General features: G+C 44.4%; 1 protein-coding gene across 3 annotated transcripts in view; it reads right to left on the bottom strand.

Moving 5' to 3' along the window:
• The window catches only part of ITGB6 (integrin subunit beta 6), a 382,803-nt gene that overhangs the window by 9,185 nt on the left and 353,533 nt on the right, over positions 1-20,085 (bottom strand). For all 3 annotated transcript variants that reach the window (XM_069616349.1, XM_069616348.1, XM_069616350.1), the window contains one exon: positions 5,072-5,238. In XM_069616349.1, coding sequence (XP_069472450.1) covers positions 5,072-5,238 — 167 coding nt within the window. The remainder of the gene's footprint in view (positions 1-5,071; positions 5,239-20,085) is intronic.

Genomic DNA, 20,085 nt, shown 5'->3' with positions numbered 1-20,085 from the left:
TGCACCATGTAAAAACGGATAGTATATTTTGCCTTTGCCACATGGTATGCAAGCAAGGAAGCAATTCTGAAGCTTGAGGCACACTGAGGTAACATTGGAGACCCCACTAGTTGAGCCTTGAGATCATGTTTATAGTGGGCAGATTGTGTTTGAGCCAGTAAACCTTAGCAGCTATGCTAACATCACTACATGGTCCAAGACCACATTATGGCTGAAAAACACACTATTCGAGGAAAACGGAAAACATGCCCTGCTTTCCAATTGTGTGTTTGTAAATCCTTCACAAATGTTTCTAAAAGAACATCTTTTTTTTAGAAAGTTTAGGAAATTACTGGGGCCCACTTTAAGACTGCCTGTGCCTAACTTTGAGAACACATTATATTCAAACGTTATATGGGGTTTCCTTTCTTAAAAGGCAACTATCAGCTACAAATGTGGACTGTTTTTAGTGTACACTGTTGTGGCATTCCTGACTTACAGCGGTTTATGGGCCGTTAGATAAGGCAGACTTTCCAGGCCTGCATTCCATTCATACTATTCCTTCACCAATGGGATTTAAACTGGAACTGCTATTTTCTTTTTGCTTTCAAATGGATCTAACTAGTCGGTGATTCTTCTATCATTTCATTCTGCACCTAAGTGACTTCGAAACCTAAGGACTTGTTCCCTCTCAGCAGCATAATATTCCCAGTTAGTCGGATAAAAGGTATCACCAACCTGCATTTTGTGTGATTAAGTACATGAACTAAAGACACACGTTTGCAAATCAAAATCTATGAGGATGAGTGAAGATATTTACTATGGAACTGCATTTAAAGTTGTTTGGTTCAATTTGATGGATTCAATTGGATATCTATGAGGTGAAGAGTGACTTGGTATTGTGAGAACTAACTTCGTCGCCCGCATGGATGAGGCTACGCCGTGGGCTCGGTGGGCCATTCTGGAGGATGCAGAATGGGGTGCCGCATCACCCAGACTAGTCTCTGTGACTCAGAACAAATGAGGGCAAACATTTAGCATTTGAATGTGGGAGTCAGGGATGAGGCTGGTGAATGGAGGCGTCCCGGCAGACACACGGGCACAGTCTGCATTCTCATCGAATAGACAGGCAATAATAGATCTGTTTTTGTCTCTGTTAATGACTGGTAAAGATTTAAGGACATGGAAATCTGTCATCGGATAGAATCGGATCATAAACTCCTGCTCCTGGTTTTGCATAATTCTAAAAGAGGATCCCAATGGAGAGAGGAGAGAGCCCAGCAGATTGTAGGTACGGGAGAAGGAGGCAGGCCGGCTTTAAAATGGCAGCTCCGTGCCCCATCGGCAGCCACATCAATGATTCTATTAGCAGCCCGTACAGAGGGGAACGTTCTATGTGGTTCCTCGTCATCTGCCAGCAAGTAATGTGCTCCTATCAAGCACTGCTTGGGGCTGCAGTGGGGAGCCTTTAGTCACAAATATGTGTGTCGCACCTTTAGGCATTAAAGCCAATTATAATGAGGCCCGCCAGAAGGACGAGGAGCGCCTGTTTGATCACTTAGGGAAGATCGTCCACAAGGGGCACTTCTTAGAGTGGAGTATAAATATTCGATTGGGCATATGCAAAAAGAAAAGAAAACCTCTGCAGGCGAGGCATTGATGGGCACAGTTTAATCAAAGGATGGCAGATTATTTTGGCACTTAGTGAACACTGGGGATACGGTGAGCCGACCAGATGACCCACTTACAGAAAAAGAGGGCTTGCTGAACTGGCGTAACAGGGCCCCTGCCGCCCCCACGGTGTGGGTAGACCCAGGGCAAGTGGGGGGCCCTAATACTGATTGGCCATACCACAGGAGGTGCAGAGGTCCCTGTTTCTGCCAGCATGCTCACTGTTTTTGCAGCCAGGCAGGCACCATTGTTTATTACGTGTTTCTGGGTCTGTTGCAAAGGGAATGTGGGCTTGCTACCAAAAAAGAGGAAGCAAGTCGGAATTCCCTTAGAAAGAGCCACAGAAACACGTGTAACCATAAAACAGTTGTGCGGGGAGGTTACTATTCAGACACAGGGACTGAGAGAAGTACTCAAAGCAGCAGCATGTGGTGGTAAGTGAAGTTTAAAAAGTGTTTGCATGTATCTTAGAATTTTCTAAACTGTGTGTATTTGTTAGTCTGTGAGACCGACTATGTGTGTGCGTGTCTGTGTGTGTTTGTGTGTGCATGTCTGTGTGTATTTGTGTGTGTGTGTGTGTGTGCGTGTGTGTGGTGTGTATGAGAGGGCTGCATGCATGTGTTTCATGAAAGTGATTTACAGTGATCATACTCTCATAGATTGTGGCTGCAGCTTAATTATCTTGAATTGCAATATTCTTACTACCTACTGGAGTAGACTCTGTCAACAACTTTATGAACGTGATTTACAGTGACCATAAGGTTATAGACTGGCTGCAGCTTCAGGAAAGAGATTTTCAGTATGCATACTATTATAGATTGTAGCTTCAGCAAAGTGATCTACAATTACCAAACTGGCATAGATTTGTGAAAGGGGTTTACAGCAATACTACTGGCATATATTATTGCTGCAACCTCACAGTGATTTAAACTGGGACTGCTGGCATATATTATGGGTGCACCTTCACGAAATGATTTATAGTGGCATATATAATGAGGGTTGCTGCATGATGTTAATTTATATGGTAATGCTGGCATATGTTGTGGGCAAAGGCAGCATGAAAATGTTGTACACAGCTCCTATGCATTGTTGGTGACATGATGTCTACTGGATCCTTTCATGTGTTACCCTAGAGAATCCATTGTAAATTGTATGGAATTGTACTCCGTTTTACTTTGTGCTGAAAAAGGCACAATTTCAAAACATTTTTTAAAAAATGTTCTTGGAGGGGAGAATCCTTCACTTCCTTTGGTCGCGAATGCTAATTCATCAGAGATGCCACGCCACCAAACATATTCACCTTCTGGCACTGACATTGAATCGTTTAAAATGCCAGTGCCCCATCAAGAGCCACCCCCGGCAGCAAACAATGTTTCCATCACTCTCATGCACAAAATAATGTTACTGTCCACGCACAGTGGCCGCTTGTATATTCGAGCTGCATTGGACATACACCACCCCCTTGTTTCTATGCTGGGTGAAAGATGTGTTATTTGATTCAAAAACCTAAATATATGTTTCACCTAGTGCAGCATGTGGCTTGTGCCTGCAGCAGCCCGATCATCGGGTGCATTGCGCATGCGTGGTGGCCCAAGCTAGCCCGAGAGTCTGTGACGAGGCTTGCGCCGCTTTCAAGGATTTTATTTTGGGAACAAACACTAGTGATGGGTGTGTAGAGAAGGTGGATGTCTGGGATGCAAGTGTGGGCAAGTACTCTAAAAGTTAAAGAGAGGAAGCCATGCAAATCACTATTGCCACCTTCAAACGCGGTGGGCAGTCACTCTGAATTGATTGTGACGATTCCGCATGGAAGCCTTGACAAAACACATTTGGCCAACTGATGCTGCCAGATTCACAGGGGTCATTTGAAAAAAGTACAATTTCTGGACGCATTCTTTTCTGTGATGCCCACTGCAGAGGTCCTCTGTTGTACTTTTGCATGTTAATCTGAGAAAATGGTTTCAGCTGAAGCCCCTTCCAGAATATTTTAGAACGCATTGTAATGCAGCATATTTACATCTTTATTCCCACTGCAATGAATTAGGATTGTATTTGGACGCTTGGCCCACGCACTGAGCAAGAGCGAGCGTCAAATATCAGTATCTCAAACCTCAGATGTATCATAGCGGTAACACTGCCAGTCATCACTGTGGAGACTTGCTGCCTTCCTTTGTATAGGTGCCATTGGAATTGATGTGTTTATAATAATGAATTGCTAAAAAAGATGGCTGCCCCTTGTGCTTGTCTTTAATATTGATTGCCTCATATTTATTTCTATGCGGCACTGCTTTTTACACACTCCCAGGGCACAGGAAGTGCTTGTAACAGCCTAACAGTGGCATCAGAGCGGTGGACTGTAAATTGGTCAAAAAGGAATAGAAACGAAATGGCAATGTATGCTTGACATACAGCATTTATTAACCTGTATAATACATCAGCTGCTTGATCAGGCTTGCCTGTGTCTTTGTCAAGGGAGGTGAGGGAGAGCAACCAATCGCGGAGCGCTTCTTCTTCTTCTTACTGATAGATTTTTATCCATCAGCTGGGATTTTTGGATACCGAGGCTTGAGCCTCATTACTCCATCAGCCAATCGCGGAATCTAGGCAGCGCCCTTTTGAGAAGCGGGATTGGCTCCTACTCTCAGCCTCAGGCAATCTTCTCAGCGAATCAAGGAGCGCTGACCTCACCATCTTCTGCTATGTGCTAGTCTGCGGCGAATAGCGCACAGCAGTAGATGTCCCCCTGTCCGCGCTCACCGTGTGGGAGTCGCGTGTTATAGAGAGCTTGGCGTCCCATTACAGCAACGCTTCCCATCACTGCCAGGGTTAGCATGCGAGGTCTGTTCTAATGTGTTCCCAGCTCTAGAAGCTAGAAGTGAGCACAGCAGCAGAGGACACCCGCCCTTGTTGACAATATTGGACGAGGCACGTGACATGGAACACAGCGTGCCTGATCAGAGTCACGGTGAAGCAACTCCCCCCATCACTGGCCTGTGACGCGGAGCATGGGAAGTTTCTTTTATCACCTGCTGGTGGGAGAAGCCAGATGCAGCTGCAGTGGAAAGGCTCCCGGGCTTTGTGACAGTAGGGGGCAGTGGCGGGTCGAATGAGCAGCATGGGTGCAGCTGTTCGTGTTTTGATGTTTGTGTTCTTTCAAAGAATATTTGACATATCAAAGAGATTTTTTGCAGCATATAGTGGAGTGTCATGTTTAGAGATTACATTTCTAAAGCCTTAGAAATCGTAATGTGTGCATAACATGTTTTCTTTCAAAACAGAGGAAGCTGAATGAAATGTTAGACTAGGTAAAGTTATTTGTAGCACTCCAAAGTCATACATTTTAATGACACAGCACAGTGGCAGTTTCTTGGGACAAACGGTTCCATTAATCAACAAGTCTTAAAGCAGCAGAATTACATACCATTTCCCACTTGGCTTTTGATCTTTCAGCTTCAAATTTAGCAACCTCTTTGCGATCATGGACCGACACAAGTAACTTCCATATACATAGGAGGAAAATGCCTATGAGGAGAACTGCAAGGGACACCCCCAGAATTATCATTGGAATGTTCGGAGGTTCCGGGCAGTCTGCAAAAACAACAAGAAACTGTGTCAGTCGGGTACAGACAATCTGCAGGCAGTCATGACCATCAGATTGATGTTTCGGACATTATGCTACCTTAAAGCCCTGCTACTGCGCGGAAGCAATGAATAATGTTTCTCTTTGACATTATTGGGATTCTCCCACAAAGCATGTCCTCCAATGTCTTGCAGAATCGTCTGGACGTGCCTGCACCAGGGAAGTTGTGGCTCTTTACTGTGGATAAGCCCACCAATCAAATCTTCTTCACCCACAAGGACATCCAGAGAAATATGCAACGTTTCCCAATACAATACTGGCCTTAGTGCTTCCATTGGGGTACACCCTGATTCCAAATGAAGTGCAACAGTTGGTGCAGACAAGGGGAGACCTGATAGTGTTTTACAAACATATTTCCACTGCGTGCTAAAACTTTACAACCCCTATATGTCTGCGTCATAGATACACGCCTGTATGGCCTTTGCTTTGAAGACATTCAATACCGGCTTGACCTGTCTGCCCCCCTTATCTCGTGCAAACCTTAGGACAAATCCAGAATGTCTTCATAATATTATGTTTCATCGTTTGCATTGTTCGCGCCAGTTTCATTCATCGTTAAATCTAACTCCTAGAAAATCATAAAAGGCAATCTCTATGATCATATGTTCATGAATGCAAATTTAAATTCGTAACCTTCCTCTTTTTGCCAGAGCCAACCATGGAGTTGGTCTTCATTGATGTCAGGATCTTTAGTACTGCAGACAGAAGTAGCACAGAGATTGTTTTCAAAATGAAAACCTCATCATCTGTGAATAATGGAAGTTAAAGTTCCTTCGGAAAGGTTATTTATAAATAAATTGAATTAGACAGAGACCAAAACACACCCTAGCGTGACACCTTCTTCAATTGGAAAAAGAGAGGTTTGCTCCCCCCGTATGCCACATCGGACACATGCCACATTATATTTGATGGGGTGGGTTCCATCCTAAAACAGGATCACAGTAGATCTTGCATTACCTAGATGATTTTTTGTTTGTGGGCAGAACGGTGAAGCAGGGAAAGTGTGCAAGATTGCTAGGGGAATTTGTGGAACTGATGGAAGAACACGGGGTCCCTGAGGCGGCAAAGACAGTGGGCCCGGCTACTGTCCAGACCTTTCTGGGAATTGAGTTGGATTTGATGGTTAGGTTGTCCAGGCTGCCAAGGGAGAACGTTCGGAAGTTGGTGGACATGCTGACAGGTGTGGCGGCAGCACGGAAGATGGAATGTAGGGAAACGTCATTGGGGCACTTACACTTTGTGTGTAAAGTGATCGCTGGAGGGCTTACCTTCTGTAGGAACATTGCACAGTCTATGTCTGGGTCCAAGATGGTGCATCACAGAGTGGAGTTTTTGGGAGCGGTAAAAGAGGATTTTAAGGTTTGCTGTCATTTCTAGAATGGTATAATGTATACTGAAGGGTATACCCCTACTGCCATTGGCTGGGGCAATATTTATAGAATGGTATAACAGGGTGTCAATGTGGCACCCGGGCGATCGTGAGTGTTGGGAGGTGCAAATATTTTCTGACGTGTCAGTGACTTGCAGATTTGCTTTTTACTGTAGAGGAAGATGGTGTGTGGAGAAATGGCCGGAGCATGGAGGGGAGAGGGGCATAGCATAGCGCTTTTGGAGTTTTTCCTACTGATTCTGGCCCGAACTCTGTGCAGGGTGGAGTTAGTGCACAAGAATTGAACTTCAGTGTGTACAACAAACATGTGGGTATGGTCATTAACAGACAGTCAGCAGGAGGTAAAGGTAAAAGGGTGTCCATGCGTTTGCACGTATTTGTGCTGAGGTGTTTGGACGATAACATTTTGTTCAGAGTATAATATGTGCCAGGGAAGAATAACGGTATCACCAATCACCAGTTTCCAGTGGCAGATGTTCTGTGGGTTACCACCAAAGGTGGATCATGAGGGTTTGTGGACCCCGGAGGATCTATGACATGTGGGAGATTGAGGGGACCAGAGTTGGTTGAGAAGTCACTGTCAGCAAGTTTGCAGGCCGCTTACTGGAGAGCATGGTTGTAGTTCGTAGTTGAGGCCGCAAGAAGATGTAGTGATAGGAAGGATGCAGGGAAAAGAAGAAGAGACAATGGCCCTCATTACAATCCTGGCGGTAGCCGTGCCTGTACAAAAGGCACGGCTGCCGTCGGAGTTACATTTTTTCCGGCGCCCAAATATGGGCAATTACCGGGTCATTGCGACCTTGCCGGACCTGGTATTTGCCCATTCCTGGGTGCCGGGAAAAAATTATTCTCCATTCCCATTTGATCCTCATAGGGCTCAATGGGAAATGGGAAGCCAGATTCACAGGCATGCCTTTGCATCTGAAATGCTGTGCTCGCGGGTGCCTTTCATTCCGCCAGGTCACACCTGGTGGAATGAAAGCACCCATGAGTACAACTCAGAGTTTGCCCGTCCGGATACAACGGTACTGGTAAGCTTACCGGTACCGTTGTATCCGGGCTGGCAAATTCGCAATGAGGCCCAATGTGATATTGCATATCCATACGTTAATTGAGAAGAACTTGTCCAGGGTGATGATAGCAGGCAGGTTGGCAGGGATTTCTTTCTACGGATGAAAGTGGTGTTAGTGGAGCTTCTGGTCAGGTTGCTCAGAGTGTTGGTAAATGTTTGTTGGTCCGATTGAGAGGTGGTCATGTTTTAGGCAGGATTCATGTGGATTTATTTGGGGGCAATCAGGGTATCTAAGTTGGTTTTAGTGACGGGGATGAAGGGGTTTATCTGGAAAGATGTAATGTCAACCGATGGTAATGTCTTACCATCTTGGTAAGGTGGTCAGAAGAGGACCAGCAAGTGAAAAGGGAGTGTGTTCTATTGGGAAAACAGGGGGAAGACTTATTCCCAGTCAGGGTAGGAATGTGTCACGGATTTAAAGATACGGCACACTCCAGACCAGGACTCTTTCTACTGGCCAGGGATGTGGCGCACAATAAAAATGCATTCAAGTTTATTTATTTCAGATTCAGCTTTGAGAAGGCAGCTAACCCGTCTCACACACCTCTTGACCTACACCCCATGTCGCAATGGACCATGAACCAGGCCGGTGTGTAATAATGAAATATTTATTTATTTTAAAAATTCAAATGAAAATCAAACGGATTCAATATGGGGCAGCAATCAACAGTGTGGTGATAATTAAACAGTAAACTGATAGAATACACTTAATTTAACTTTCTAACATCAGACACATCAATGCACAAATGAATGAAAGCAAGATTACTTTTTGGGTAATACTTTTAAATGGCACCACGGTTGTGCATTCCCCCTGCAACACTCCCTCAAACCCCTGTTAATCAAGCTTTGTGTGGGTGGAGAGGAGTAGCAAGAGGTCAGGTATACTAGTCAAAAATCTGATTGAAAATCCGACCTAACACCCCTGAATGGGAGGCCAAAATTGGATTGAGCTCCAGTGAAAAATGAGCAAAATGGCTCTCGGAATTACTGAATAGTTATTTTACATGTGCGGTTGCATGGATAAGACAGGAATCTGTGTGGCTGTACTAAAGAAGCAAGAAAACTTACAAGCTACAAGGCAAGATACTAAACAACATGCATACAGGTTAGAAAATCGACTTTGGGAAGGAAAAACAGTGCAGCAAGAATCACACGTGGCAAAATTGCAATTTCTTAGTTTTCACGGGTTTAAAATAGGTAAGCAACTTCAGAAATGAGCTAAACAGACAGAATCGAAAATCGGTTTTGCTGATGAGGTACAAAAGGCACATAACAGGTATGATTCAAAAGCTAAAGGGTGACTCTTTATGGTTGACTGTGTGTGATTCTTAAAGGGAAAGGAAAAATAAAATTTTTAAAAGGGAAATACTTTCACGGGCAAACTTGGTTTTGTTAGCGAAATGATTTGTTCTACTGCAACTATATTTTAAATGGCTAGATTATTAAAGAAAGACACGGTACGCAAGGAGGTTAATTTGCAAGGTTAACCTATTCACGCTGTGTTCATCTCTATGGGAAATTAATTAATTCATTCAAAATAGTACTAAGGACTTACTCAATGGACTGAAATGATTTGGAAAGAATTACGCTACCACATGGAAACTAAAACAGATTCTTCTAAGGACAGGATACACAGGGGATTCTGACAATTTAAGAAGTAACTAGTGTACTTATGGGATTTATTATAGGATTGGACAAATTGCAAGGTAACAGAACGGTGTATGCAGCTTTTTGGTTCTGGGGAAGGGTGATACTTACAAAATGTACTTGGGTAGTTTGGACAGCTAATTGGGTCTCTGGACAGCGGGACAAGGATCTTGTCACTGCGCAGCGGCAGGCAATCCTTTAAGGGAACAGCGGGGCAACTGGGGTCTGGTCACAGTGGATAGTGGGGTGCATCAGCTGGGCAAAGAAAGGTCTGGTCACTGGATTCTCCCAACGTGTCAGCAGCCTTTCCCCCTTTCTCCATGAATAATTGGGATTTTTGTAGGGTTTAATTCTGGATAGTGCTTCTGCCTGGATAGAAGTTTCTGCCTGGATAGAAGGGTCTGACTGGATAGGAGGTACTGCCTGGATATGGATCAGCTACCTCCGGCCTGCATCTGAAGTCTGGAGTCTGGAATCTTGCAGGGTGAATGTTGAATGTCTGGATCTCTGGATTGTGAAGGTTGGATTTTTGAATGTCCTGAATTTTGAATGTCCATACTCTCTCTATGCCTCCTCCTTTTATAAGCAGGATGACAGAGGATTTTTACTATGTGGGCAGAAAATAACCTTGACATACCTCTAAGATAGGATAGGTCAGGCTGATTATATCACTACCCCCCTGCAGGTGGACTGGACGCCGGGAAGTGACATCAGTTTTAATGTGGGTGCTTTATGAGGTGCTTTGTTATACCACAGTTACTTTTGCCAAAATCAGTTATGAACAAAACGCTTATATTTACAATTGTCATACTCATGAAAATCAGATAGGCAGATCCCATATTTTACAAGGAATACACCATTTCAAACCCCAAGTCTGTGCGATGTTGCTTTGCCCTTCTGGCAATCTTTCACCATTTCTATTGACAACATTTCCCCTAAAATTCTTCAAATGGATACACAGAAACCTATCAATGTCGGGCATATTTCCATTAAAATGTACATCTTTGTCATGTACGCTTTCTTCAGAAATGGCTCTTTATTGCCGTTCACGTCCCCCACATGCTAGGATAACCCACATAGTCTCATCTTGCTTATACAAACATTGCATTAAAAACCATCATAATTTCACATTACTGCTTATTTATTACTGAAATGAATGTCTTAATAAAAAAGTCTTTTAATCAAATGGGCTGGCTTTGTTCACAAACGTGGGCAGTCTTTCCAACCCCCCCCCCAGTCAAATGGTTTTCCCTGGTCACTTGCCCAGAGGTTGCCATGACTTCTCCTTTGAAGTCCTTCAGTTTGAATGCAGAGGATTTCACATTTCTGAGGCAAACACATGGGTTGGAATCCCTGTTTATTCTTGGGGGCATCTCTGCCATGCAGTCTGAGGCCCCCTGTAATTATCACACTTGGCAGTCCATTGAACAGGGTCCCTGACCTGGCCGTATGAAATCACAGGGAAGTACGACATTTGTCCTTTAAGCCAAACTGGTCTAACAGGAATGCCTGCCTCAGTCAGGCTGTTGAAGTTCTTTTTGTGAAGAAAAATAAACTACGCAGAGTTAAATATACCTATATTTTTTCAGTTTTTCTTCTCCAAATGTACAGTTATGTTTCTGGGCATTTTTAAATATTCTTTCCCATTTAGCTGTCATAATGTCATTTCATTTCTCTGTAAAGCAAAGTAACACGGGTTCATTTTATTTTTATGTCCATTTAACAAAATGCCCTTTTCCTCGCATTTTAATTCTGAAGGCTTTTATAGCTTTAGTCAATTTCTACACACAGGGATATGTTCAAGAAATGGGTTCTTTGAAACTGACATCAGGCAAAGGAAAGAAATCTTCTTTTGAAGTGCTGTGCATGTGTTAATTTGTTTCCAAAGTAAATGTTTAGCTGTATAGCCTGAAATATAATTCCTGCTTTTTACAGACTATTTGACACAATAATACTGTTCCCGGAGGGAAGGCCTCATTTGATGGTGTTCAACCTGAATATGGATGAACGTGGCTGTGTTTAACTGGAACCAAACTGTGTGCGATGTTTAAAGATGGAAATAGCACTAGTGCAAGGTCGTTTTTAAATCCAGAACATTTTCTTTTTTACTTTTACATTTTGGAGATCACAACACAGCATCGCTGAGCAATTCTGCTTTTGTATTCCTCTTTTTGGTTTACATGAAGAAAACACAGCAGCGCTGAGCCATTCTGCTTCTGAATTCCTCTTTTTGGTGCACATGAAGAAAATAAATGCAGCCATTCTCAGGGTGTCTATGTTCCATCTCGCCCCATATGTGCTCAGCAGAGACAGCGCAGCCATTACTTCTGTAACTGCTAAAAAGCAGTTTTGTGATGCAGGGCAATATGTGCTCAGCAGACACAGCACAGCCATTATTTTTGTAACAGCTAAAAACACAGTTTTTGATGCAGGATTTCTGTTGGGCTGGTAAATGTACCCCAAAAATGAAATGGGGCATTTTGTGGGGGGCAGAGATGGGGGTTGGTTTGTAGGCATAAAGTGGGAGGGAAAGTGACAGCTGGCAAGTTATGGGTGTGTTGCTTAAGGCTGTGGCAGAATTGGGGAGGACATGGCAAGCTTTGGGATGCACTCTTTTAGGATTGCGGCGGCAACAGAATGGAAGAGATTAGGGATGAGGGAGCGAGGAATAACGAGGTTGGGTTGATGGAAGTTAAATAGATACAACGTTTATATCAGGGAGCCAAGTGAAGACATGGTTTGGAAGGTAAAAAAAGGGGGGGTGGGCTGAGGGGCAGTTCTCACTGTTTTGTTTAAATCTGCAGGTGGGGCAAAAAAGGGGGTGACATTCAAGAAGAATGCATATTCATTCATTTCCTGGTGAAGTGGGTAGCAAAGCAAGCTGGGAGGAGAGTTTTTGGAATGCAGCTTGTGAGGTGGTCTGGTTTGGTGGGCTGAGATGGGAACACCTACTACCAATGGTGGTTGGGATGAAGGAGGGGCATGCAGTGCTGGTGGCAATCGTTATACATGCCAGAGGAGAACTACCTAGTGGCAGAGGCAAGGGTTGCCTCCATTAAAGAGATAAAGAAGGACATTATGATTGTTTGGCAGGATTGGCTGAGTGTTTTGTTGTTCTGGTGCTTTTACTGAGAAGGGTATGGATGGGAGGGTTGAAGGAGGGAGCAGTTGAGAGGACAAGGAAGAAGATACATAGGGAAATGGGAAAGTTTTCAAGATCTGGGGAGTGCAAGTACTGAAGCACCTGGATATGACCTGCGCCACTTTGACCCCTCTCTCTTCCACGCTTCCTGCTCCTCTTCTTTCTCCCCTCTCCCCCTCTCTCTCTCACCAAATGACGCATCTTCCACCTTAACCTCTACCCTCACTTCTACTCTTGATCTTCACCCTCTCTCTCCTTTCGGCCCCTCTCGCAAACCTGCCCAACCTTGGCTCTCTACTCAACTCTCCTCCAAGCGTCGCCTCCTCGGACGCCTTGAACAACGCTGGTTAAAACACCCCTCTGCTTCTAACCAATCTTCTTACTTCTCCCATCATACCCTCTATGATAACTGTCTTCACTCTGATAAACAAACCTACTTCCCTGACTTACTCCACTCCCAATCCTCCCACCCCCGCATCATTTTCCAAACATTAACTCGTCTTCTCCATCCCCCTACCACTGATCATTCCATTGCCTCACCTCTCTCTGCCACTGATTTTGCCAACTTCTTCTCTAACAAAGTCTTCAATCTCCACCAAGACATTCTCGGCTCCCCTTCTTACTCTCCCTCTCGATCTCCTCCCTCTCCCCCTCTCTCTACCATGTCCTCCTTCACTCCTGTCACTCAATCAGAAGTGTCCCTCCTCTTATCTAAAACTCACCCTACTGCCTCTCCCTCTGACCCCATTCCGACCTCCCTCATTCCTAAAATCTACCCCTCCTCATTCCCTACCTTACCTCCTTTTTCAACACTTGTCTAACCACATCTACCTTCTTTCTTCCTTCAAGCATGCTACTATCATCCCTGTCCTGAAAACGCCATCTGCCAACCCCCACCTTATCTCCAACCTTTGCCTCATTTCCCTCTTGCCCTTCCTATCTAAACTCCTTGAACATATTGTCTATTCTCAACTCTCCTCCTTTGTTTCTATCCACTCTCTCCTCCCCCCTACTCAATCTGGCTTCTGCCCTCACCACTCTACAGAAAAGGCTCTGGCATCTGTCCTCAACTCTCTCCTCTCTGCCCGCTACTCGAAACATACCTCCATTCTCATTCTTCTCGACCTCTCAGCTGCCTTTGACACTGTCGATCATGCTCTACTCCTTAACACTCTCTCATCTTTTGTCCGTAAAGACTCTGTCCTCAAGTGGTTATCCTCCTATCTTTCCAACCACACCTTTACAGTCTCCTGGGGTGGTAACGCCTCCCCCACTCATCCTCTTAACCATGGCGCCCCCCACGATCTGTCCTCAGCCCCTTTCTCTTCTCACTCTACACTTCCTTCCTAGCTCCTATCATCTCCTCCTTTGGTATATCTCCCATTTCTACGCAGCTGATACCCAGCTCTTCCTTTCCTTCTCTTCCTTCTCCCCTGACATCCATCTCAAGAGCTCTCTTCCTGCCTTTCCGCTGTCAAAACCTGGATATCCTCCCACTTTCTCACCCTAAATGCCAACAAAACGGAAGTCCTTTTCTTCCCTGCTAACACCCCCCTCCTCACATTCTCGTTTCCTCTTCCCAACTTCCCATTTCTCCCCATGCCCGCAATCTTGGCCTTCAGATACACTTCATCCTCTCCCTCTCCCACCATATCTCTCTCACGGCCCCCTCTTGCCGCTTCCACCTCTATAACATCTGTAAAGTCCGTCCCTTCCTAACCTTCCACGCTACTAAACTCCTTATTTCCTCCCTCATCTTCTCTAGACTCTTCTACTGCTTGACTCTATTCTTCGGTCTCCCCTCCACTCATCTAACCCCTCTTAAATCCATCTACCATTCTGCTATCCCCTCGCTCTGCCTTCTCTCGTCTCACAATCACATCTCCTCTTCTTTCGCTTCTCTAAGCTGGCTCTCCTTTTACTCCCATTTCAAATTCAACTTCCTCTGCCTCGAAGTTAAATCCCTTTATGGTCTTGCCCCACTATGGTCTTCTGGTGAATGTATACTACATCTTGTACGGCTTTCCTCTCTCTCCTCACTTTCTATACTCCTCCTCGCCCACTTCGCTCTGCTGATCTCTTCCTTCTCACTCCCCCTCCTCTGCCCTTTGCCCCATCAAACTTCCGATTTTTTAAACTCCTGGCCCCTTACCACTGCAACCGTCTCCCTCTCCCTATCTGTTCCATCTCCTCCTATTCCTCCTTCTGCACTTCTCTCAAATCTTACCTCCTCCAATTACCATCCTAACATCTGTGCTGTCTCTTTCACAACAGTCCTACATCACATCCTATATCTTTACTATCTCTCCCACCACGGTCCAATACCACTCATGTAATGCCATATTGTTCATGTAAATTGTTTTATATACTGTTTTCTGACACTTGACTCACATGTTGTTAATGCTTGCTATGTATTCGTATTGTTCTTATGTAAAGTGCTTTGGTGTAAAGCGCTATATAAAACCTAATAAAATACAAATATAAATACAAATATAAGACATGAGACAGTGTATTTGCTCAGGGAGGATGGGGTAAACCTGTCCATGATGGTGAATGTATACTACATCTTGTACGGGAGGATGTGGTGGAAGGGGTGGCAGAAAGGTGAAGGAAGGGGTGGGGCATGAATAACACCTCTGGGAAGGGTCTTTCTGGGTGCAAAGGGCTCGGTCATTTAAAGGAATGGTTGGTTAAAGCTTAGGAATTATTATGTCATTAAGATTAGTTCTGTTTGGATGGACAGGCTGGCCCAGGGGTACAGGGAAGGGGAGGTGGTAATGCAGAAGGATGGGCATCAGGTCGGCGAGACGATGGCCCAAATGGTAAAAATGACCATCGAACACCCTCTTGCAAATACATGCACCACACTTGATGTTCGGTGATTCCAGAAATGTAGTTTATTGCCACATTCAGTTCTAGAATTGTCTTAACAAACTGCCCTCTCTGGTAACACAGGTTTCGGCAAATATAAAATGCCTTTCTCAAACCAGGGCTATACATACATGAATTGAAAATACATTTATATCCCAACATTATCAGAAGAAGATGTACAACCAAATCAATCACAATGCAGGACACAATCAATAATAAGATGCATTAAAACATTATTGTGAAGTGTGTTGGTGTGAGACAGAGAAAAGTAAGAAAGGGTGAAGGGGAAGGAAAATAAGGTAATGAGACATAATGAAATAAAGGAACATAAATTAATTAAATTCACTCATGATTGCATGGCAGCTACATTGTTGAAACGCTATTATTAAGGAGCTATTTTTGAACTAATAGCAGCATTGAGCAATTCAATTGCACGCTACTGTGATTTCAATTACTTTGACAAAGCTTAAATGCACTTCTGATATAGTGAATCTATTTAGGTTGCTTAACAGTACCACTATGTGCCTCCTTTTCCTATTGCGAACATTCTATTAACATTAAGACTCATTGAAATAAATGATTGACTTACCTGTATTCTTGGACACCCACATTTATATAATGCGGTCTGTTCTAGCCTTAATAACCGGGTTAAATCCCTGGATGAAAGATAACTCCAATTAACTGAGACACTGCGTAATATGTAGCGTGTCGCCCTGCTGGATAAGCGCTTACACATTTAGAAACGGTACAATACCATGACAAGTCCACTTACTCTAAACTGTAGGTTAAAGACAAAGTCAGAAATGATACTGATGCTAAAGATACGCGTGCGGCTTGCGGACACGGCAGGGGCAGAATGGAACATATGGATATTACGGTGCTAGCATGGTGCTGCCTTAGAGATCTATTGCATGTGCACAAATGTGGTTATGCCTTTGAATCATGTGGATGCATTGTGTCTGCCTGAACATGTCTCGGGATCGCTTGTATCTAAATGGCGTCCCATTTAGACACTTGCACCGTAATATACATATGTTCCATTCTGCCCCAGCCGTGTCCGCAAGCCGCACGCGTATCTTTAGCATCAGTATCATTTCTGACTTTGGGCCTCATTACGACCCCGGCGGTACGGAGTGAACGGCGCCGTAAAAGGTGCCGGCGCCGTTCACTCTGTACCACTGCATTACGAGTTCTCCTCGCGGGCCACGGCAAGCACGTCTGGGAAAACCAGGCGTGCTTACCAGGTCCCGCAAGGGGAAGAAGGAGCAAACAACGGGCCATCTCGTAATGGGCCGTTGTTTGCTCCCTCTCCCATTCCCATTCAGCCCTATGGGGGCTGAAATGGGAATGGGGAAGGACCGTGTCCGGGTCCTCGGAGGGAGGAATTACCGGGCCTTCCGAACTCGGAATGGCCTGATAAGTCCTCATTCCGAGGACCCGGAACCCGACGCGATTTCGGCGGCAGCCATGCCGCCAATAGCGGCATGGTTACCGCCGAACTCGTAATGAGGGCCTTTGTCTTTAACCTACAGTTTAGAGTAAGTGGACTTGTCACGGTATTGTACCGTTTCTAAATGTGTAAGCGCTTATCCAGCAGGGCGACAAGCTACATATTACGCAGTGTTCTCAGTTAATTGGAGTTATCTTTCATCCAGGGATTTAACCCGTTTATTAATGCTAGAACAGACCGCATTATATAAATGTGGGAGTCCAAGAATACACGTAAATCAATAATTTATTTCAATGAGTCTTAATGTTAATAGAATGTTCGCAATGGGAAAAGGAGGCACATAGTGGTACCGTTAATCAGAAGTGCATTTAAGCTGTGTCAAAGTAATTGAAATCACAGTAGCGTGCAATTGAATTGCTCAATGTTGCTATTAGTTCAACAATAGCGCCTTAAAAATAGCGTTTCAACAATGTAGCTGCCATGCAATCATGAGTGAATTTAATTAATTTGTGTTCCTATATTTCATTGTCTCATTACATTATTTTCCTTTCCCTTCACCCTTCTTTACTTTTTTCTGTCTCACACCAACACACTTCACAATAATGTTTTAATGCATCTCATTATTGATTGTGTTCTGCATTGTGATTGATTTGCTTTTACATCTTCTTCTGATAATGTTGGGATATAAATTTATTTTCAATTCATGTATGTATAGCCCTGGTTTGAGAAAGGCATTTTATATTTGCCGAAAAACGTTTTACCAGAGAGGGCAGTTTGTTAAGACAATTCTAGAACTGAATGTGGCAATAAACTACAGTTCTGGAATCACTGAACATCAAGTGTGGTGCATGTATTTGCAAGAGGGTGTCTTCTATGTTCAGTGCAGTTTAGAGGTGGGGTCCTGTACCTCTATCTCTCCAGCAAGTCCGACACGGCCATTACTAGCAAACAATTTTCTTTGGGTCGCGAGTGTCACGAGTTGGCGTAAACTAACCCCAATTTTTTGACTTACAAATGTTAAAAATGTTTTGAGTATTAGAGGAGGGAAGGGGGTATTTTAAGTAAGGGCCTTGGATGTGGGAGGATGGTTGGTTGGCTAACTATGTTAATTATTTGGATAATCTGTAAGGCTGTAGCCAGTGTTTGTAGGCTTGGACCCGTCACATTAAAGTAACCTTGGGTACTTTTGTGCAGTTTAGCCCAACTTGGGTCCTGGGGGGCATGCAGGAAGTGTTGCCCCACCGGGTGGGTTTGGGAACTGCATGTGGCCAGCAAGCCACTTCCAGCTGGTGGGGGCAGAGTGCCCCCCAGGCTATTTAAGTAGGAGCCAGGGACGGTTCGGGAACAGTCAGTGGTTACGGCCAAGTATGTTACCACCCACCAAACTCTAAAGGGACATATCTCAAAGTATTGGCTAACTGAGGGTGGGGACAGTGCGATGGGGTAAGTATGAGAGTAATTGGTAGTTTTTTGGCTGGTCTGGTCATTGTGAGTCTTGTTCCTTGTATTTGCACAGTTGTTGCTGATGTGGCAGGTCAGTCAGGTTATGGTGAAGAGGATAGAAGGGAAGAAATAACAGCGGTCGGGGCAGTAAATGATGATGGGCATACGGGGATGGACACTCAGGCAGTTAAAGGAATGGTTGGGAGAAGCTTAGGGGTTATTATGTCATTAAGGAGGATGGTAAGTGCTGTTTGGACAGACAGGCTAGCCTGGGGCACAGGAAAGGAGAGGAGGTAGTGAAGAAGGATAGCATCGACTTGGGGAGAGGATAGGACAATACTTACAAATATATTGGTGATTCAAAGGAGAGGGAATATTTGAAGGGAGGGAATATGGAAGGAGGAGAATGGATATCTATGTTACTTTTTTGGTTAGTCTGGAATGTTGAGGAGCAAGTTAGCAAATGTTTGTAAGATTGGGCCTGTCCCATTAGAGCAACCTTTTCCACTTAGTGCATGTTTTGTGTGCTTTTGTGCAGTTTATCCCAATTCAGACTTTATAAACTGTTAAAGCCTGCATTCTGTGTTCCTTACCTTACACTGCCACGTCAGCAGGTTACATTCCCCCCTGGAGCTGTGCCTCTTTGCCCTGTTCTCTCCCTGCTGCCTACCTCCAAATGCCCACCCTTCTCCAATCCATCAACCCACTCCCCCTGTGCCACACATTTCATTTTCCCTCATCTACACATTTCCCTTTCTTTTTTTTTATCTCTTTATTTGTAATTTGAAAAAGGAACATAAAACATATTCATAATAACAGAGGCGCACATTAGAACAATACAATGGGCCTCATTACGAGGTGGGCGGTAAGGGATTACCAGCACCGGTAAGGGCACTGCTGCCGGTAATCCCTTACCGCCCTACTACGAGTTCCCTTTGCGGGTCCTTCCTTAACGCCTGGTTTTACCAGGCGTTAAGGACGGGACCCGCAAATGGATAACGGGGTCAATAACGGTACCACAATTTGCGGTACCGTTATTGCCGCCGTCTCCCTTCCCATTGAGCCCTATGGGGGCTCAAATGGGAATGGGGAATGGCTCTGGTGAATGGGGAATTACCGGTCCCGCCGACCTCGGAATGGACCGGTAATTGCTCCATCCACCAGACCGGAGTCAGAACGATTTTGGAGGCAGCCATGGCGGTAATAGCGCCATGGCTACCTCCAACCTCGTAATGAGGCCCAATATATACAGCTTCCAAGTTTTTAGGTACAGCAATAGTAATAATTACAATCCATACCCATTTTACAGTGACATGCCTCTACTTTAGTAATGGTTGAAAACAACTAACAACATCAAACAATACATCACTGACAACCATAAACATACAACACAGGCCAGACAATTCTAGTAGCTGTCTCTATTATGTTTCGCCTATCATATGCCTCATAAGTATACATTAGCTATACATCTCATTAAACATTCCCCAAACTTCAAGGTAACGTTCCTCCCGTTTCTGCTTCTTAAAAGTATTTTTTTTCATAATCGGACAAAGTGCGCTCATCTAGCAACCAGTCCCCAACATTCGTTTTTTTCTTGACTTCCACACCTTTAATATTTGTTTTGCCGCTACTACCAGAACCCTATCCATCAATTCATTGTTCTTTTGGGCTATTCCACCTCTCCCTTTACTTGATAACAACATTGTTGAGTAAGATGTTCCTGGAATTGTATTCCCCAGTACAAAAGCCTGCTTAAACCGCCACTCCAGAAGTCAGTCAC

This window comes from Ambystoma mexicanum, chromosome 9, assembly GCF_040938575.1.
Source record: "Ambystoma mexicanum isolate Mex_15411 chromosome 9, UKY_AmexF1_1, whole genome shotgun sequence".
In the NCBI taxonomy this organism is placed as follows: domain Eukaryota; kingdom Metazoa; phylum Chordata; class Amphibia; order Caudata; family Ambystomatidae; genus Ambystoma; species Ambystoma mexicanum.
The sequence above is the reverse complement of the archived record's forward strand: the minus strand, read 5'-3'. Positions and strand labels throughout refer to the sequence as shown.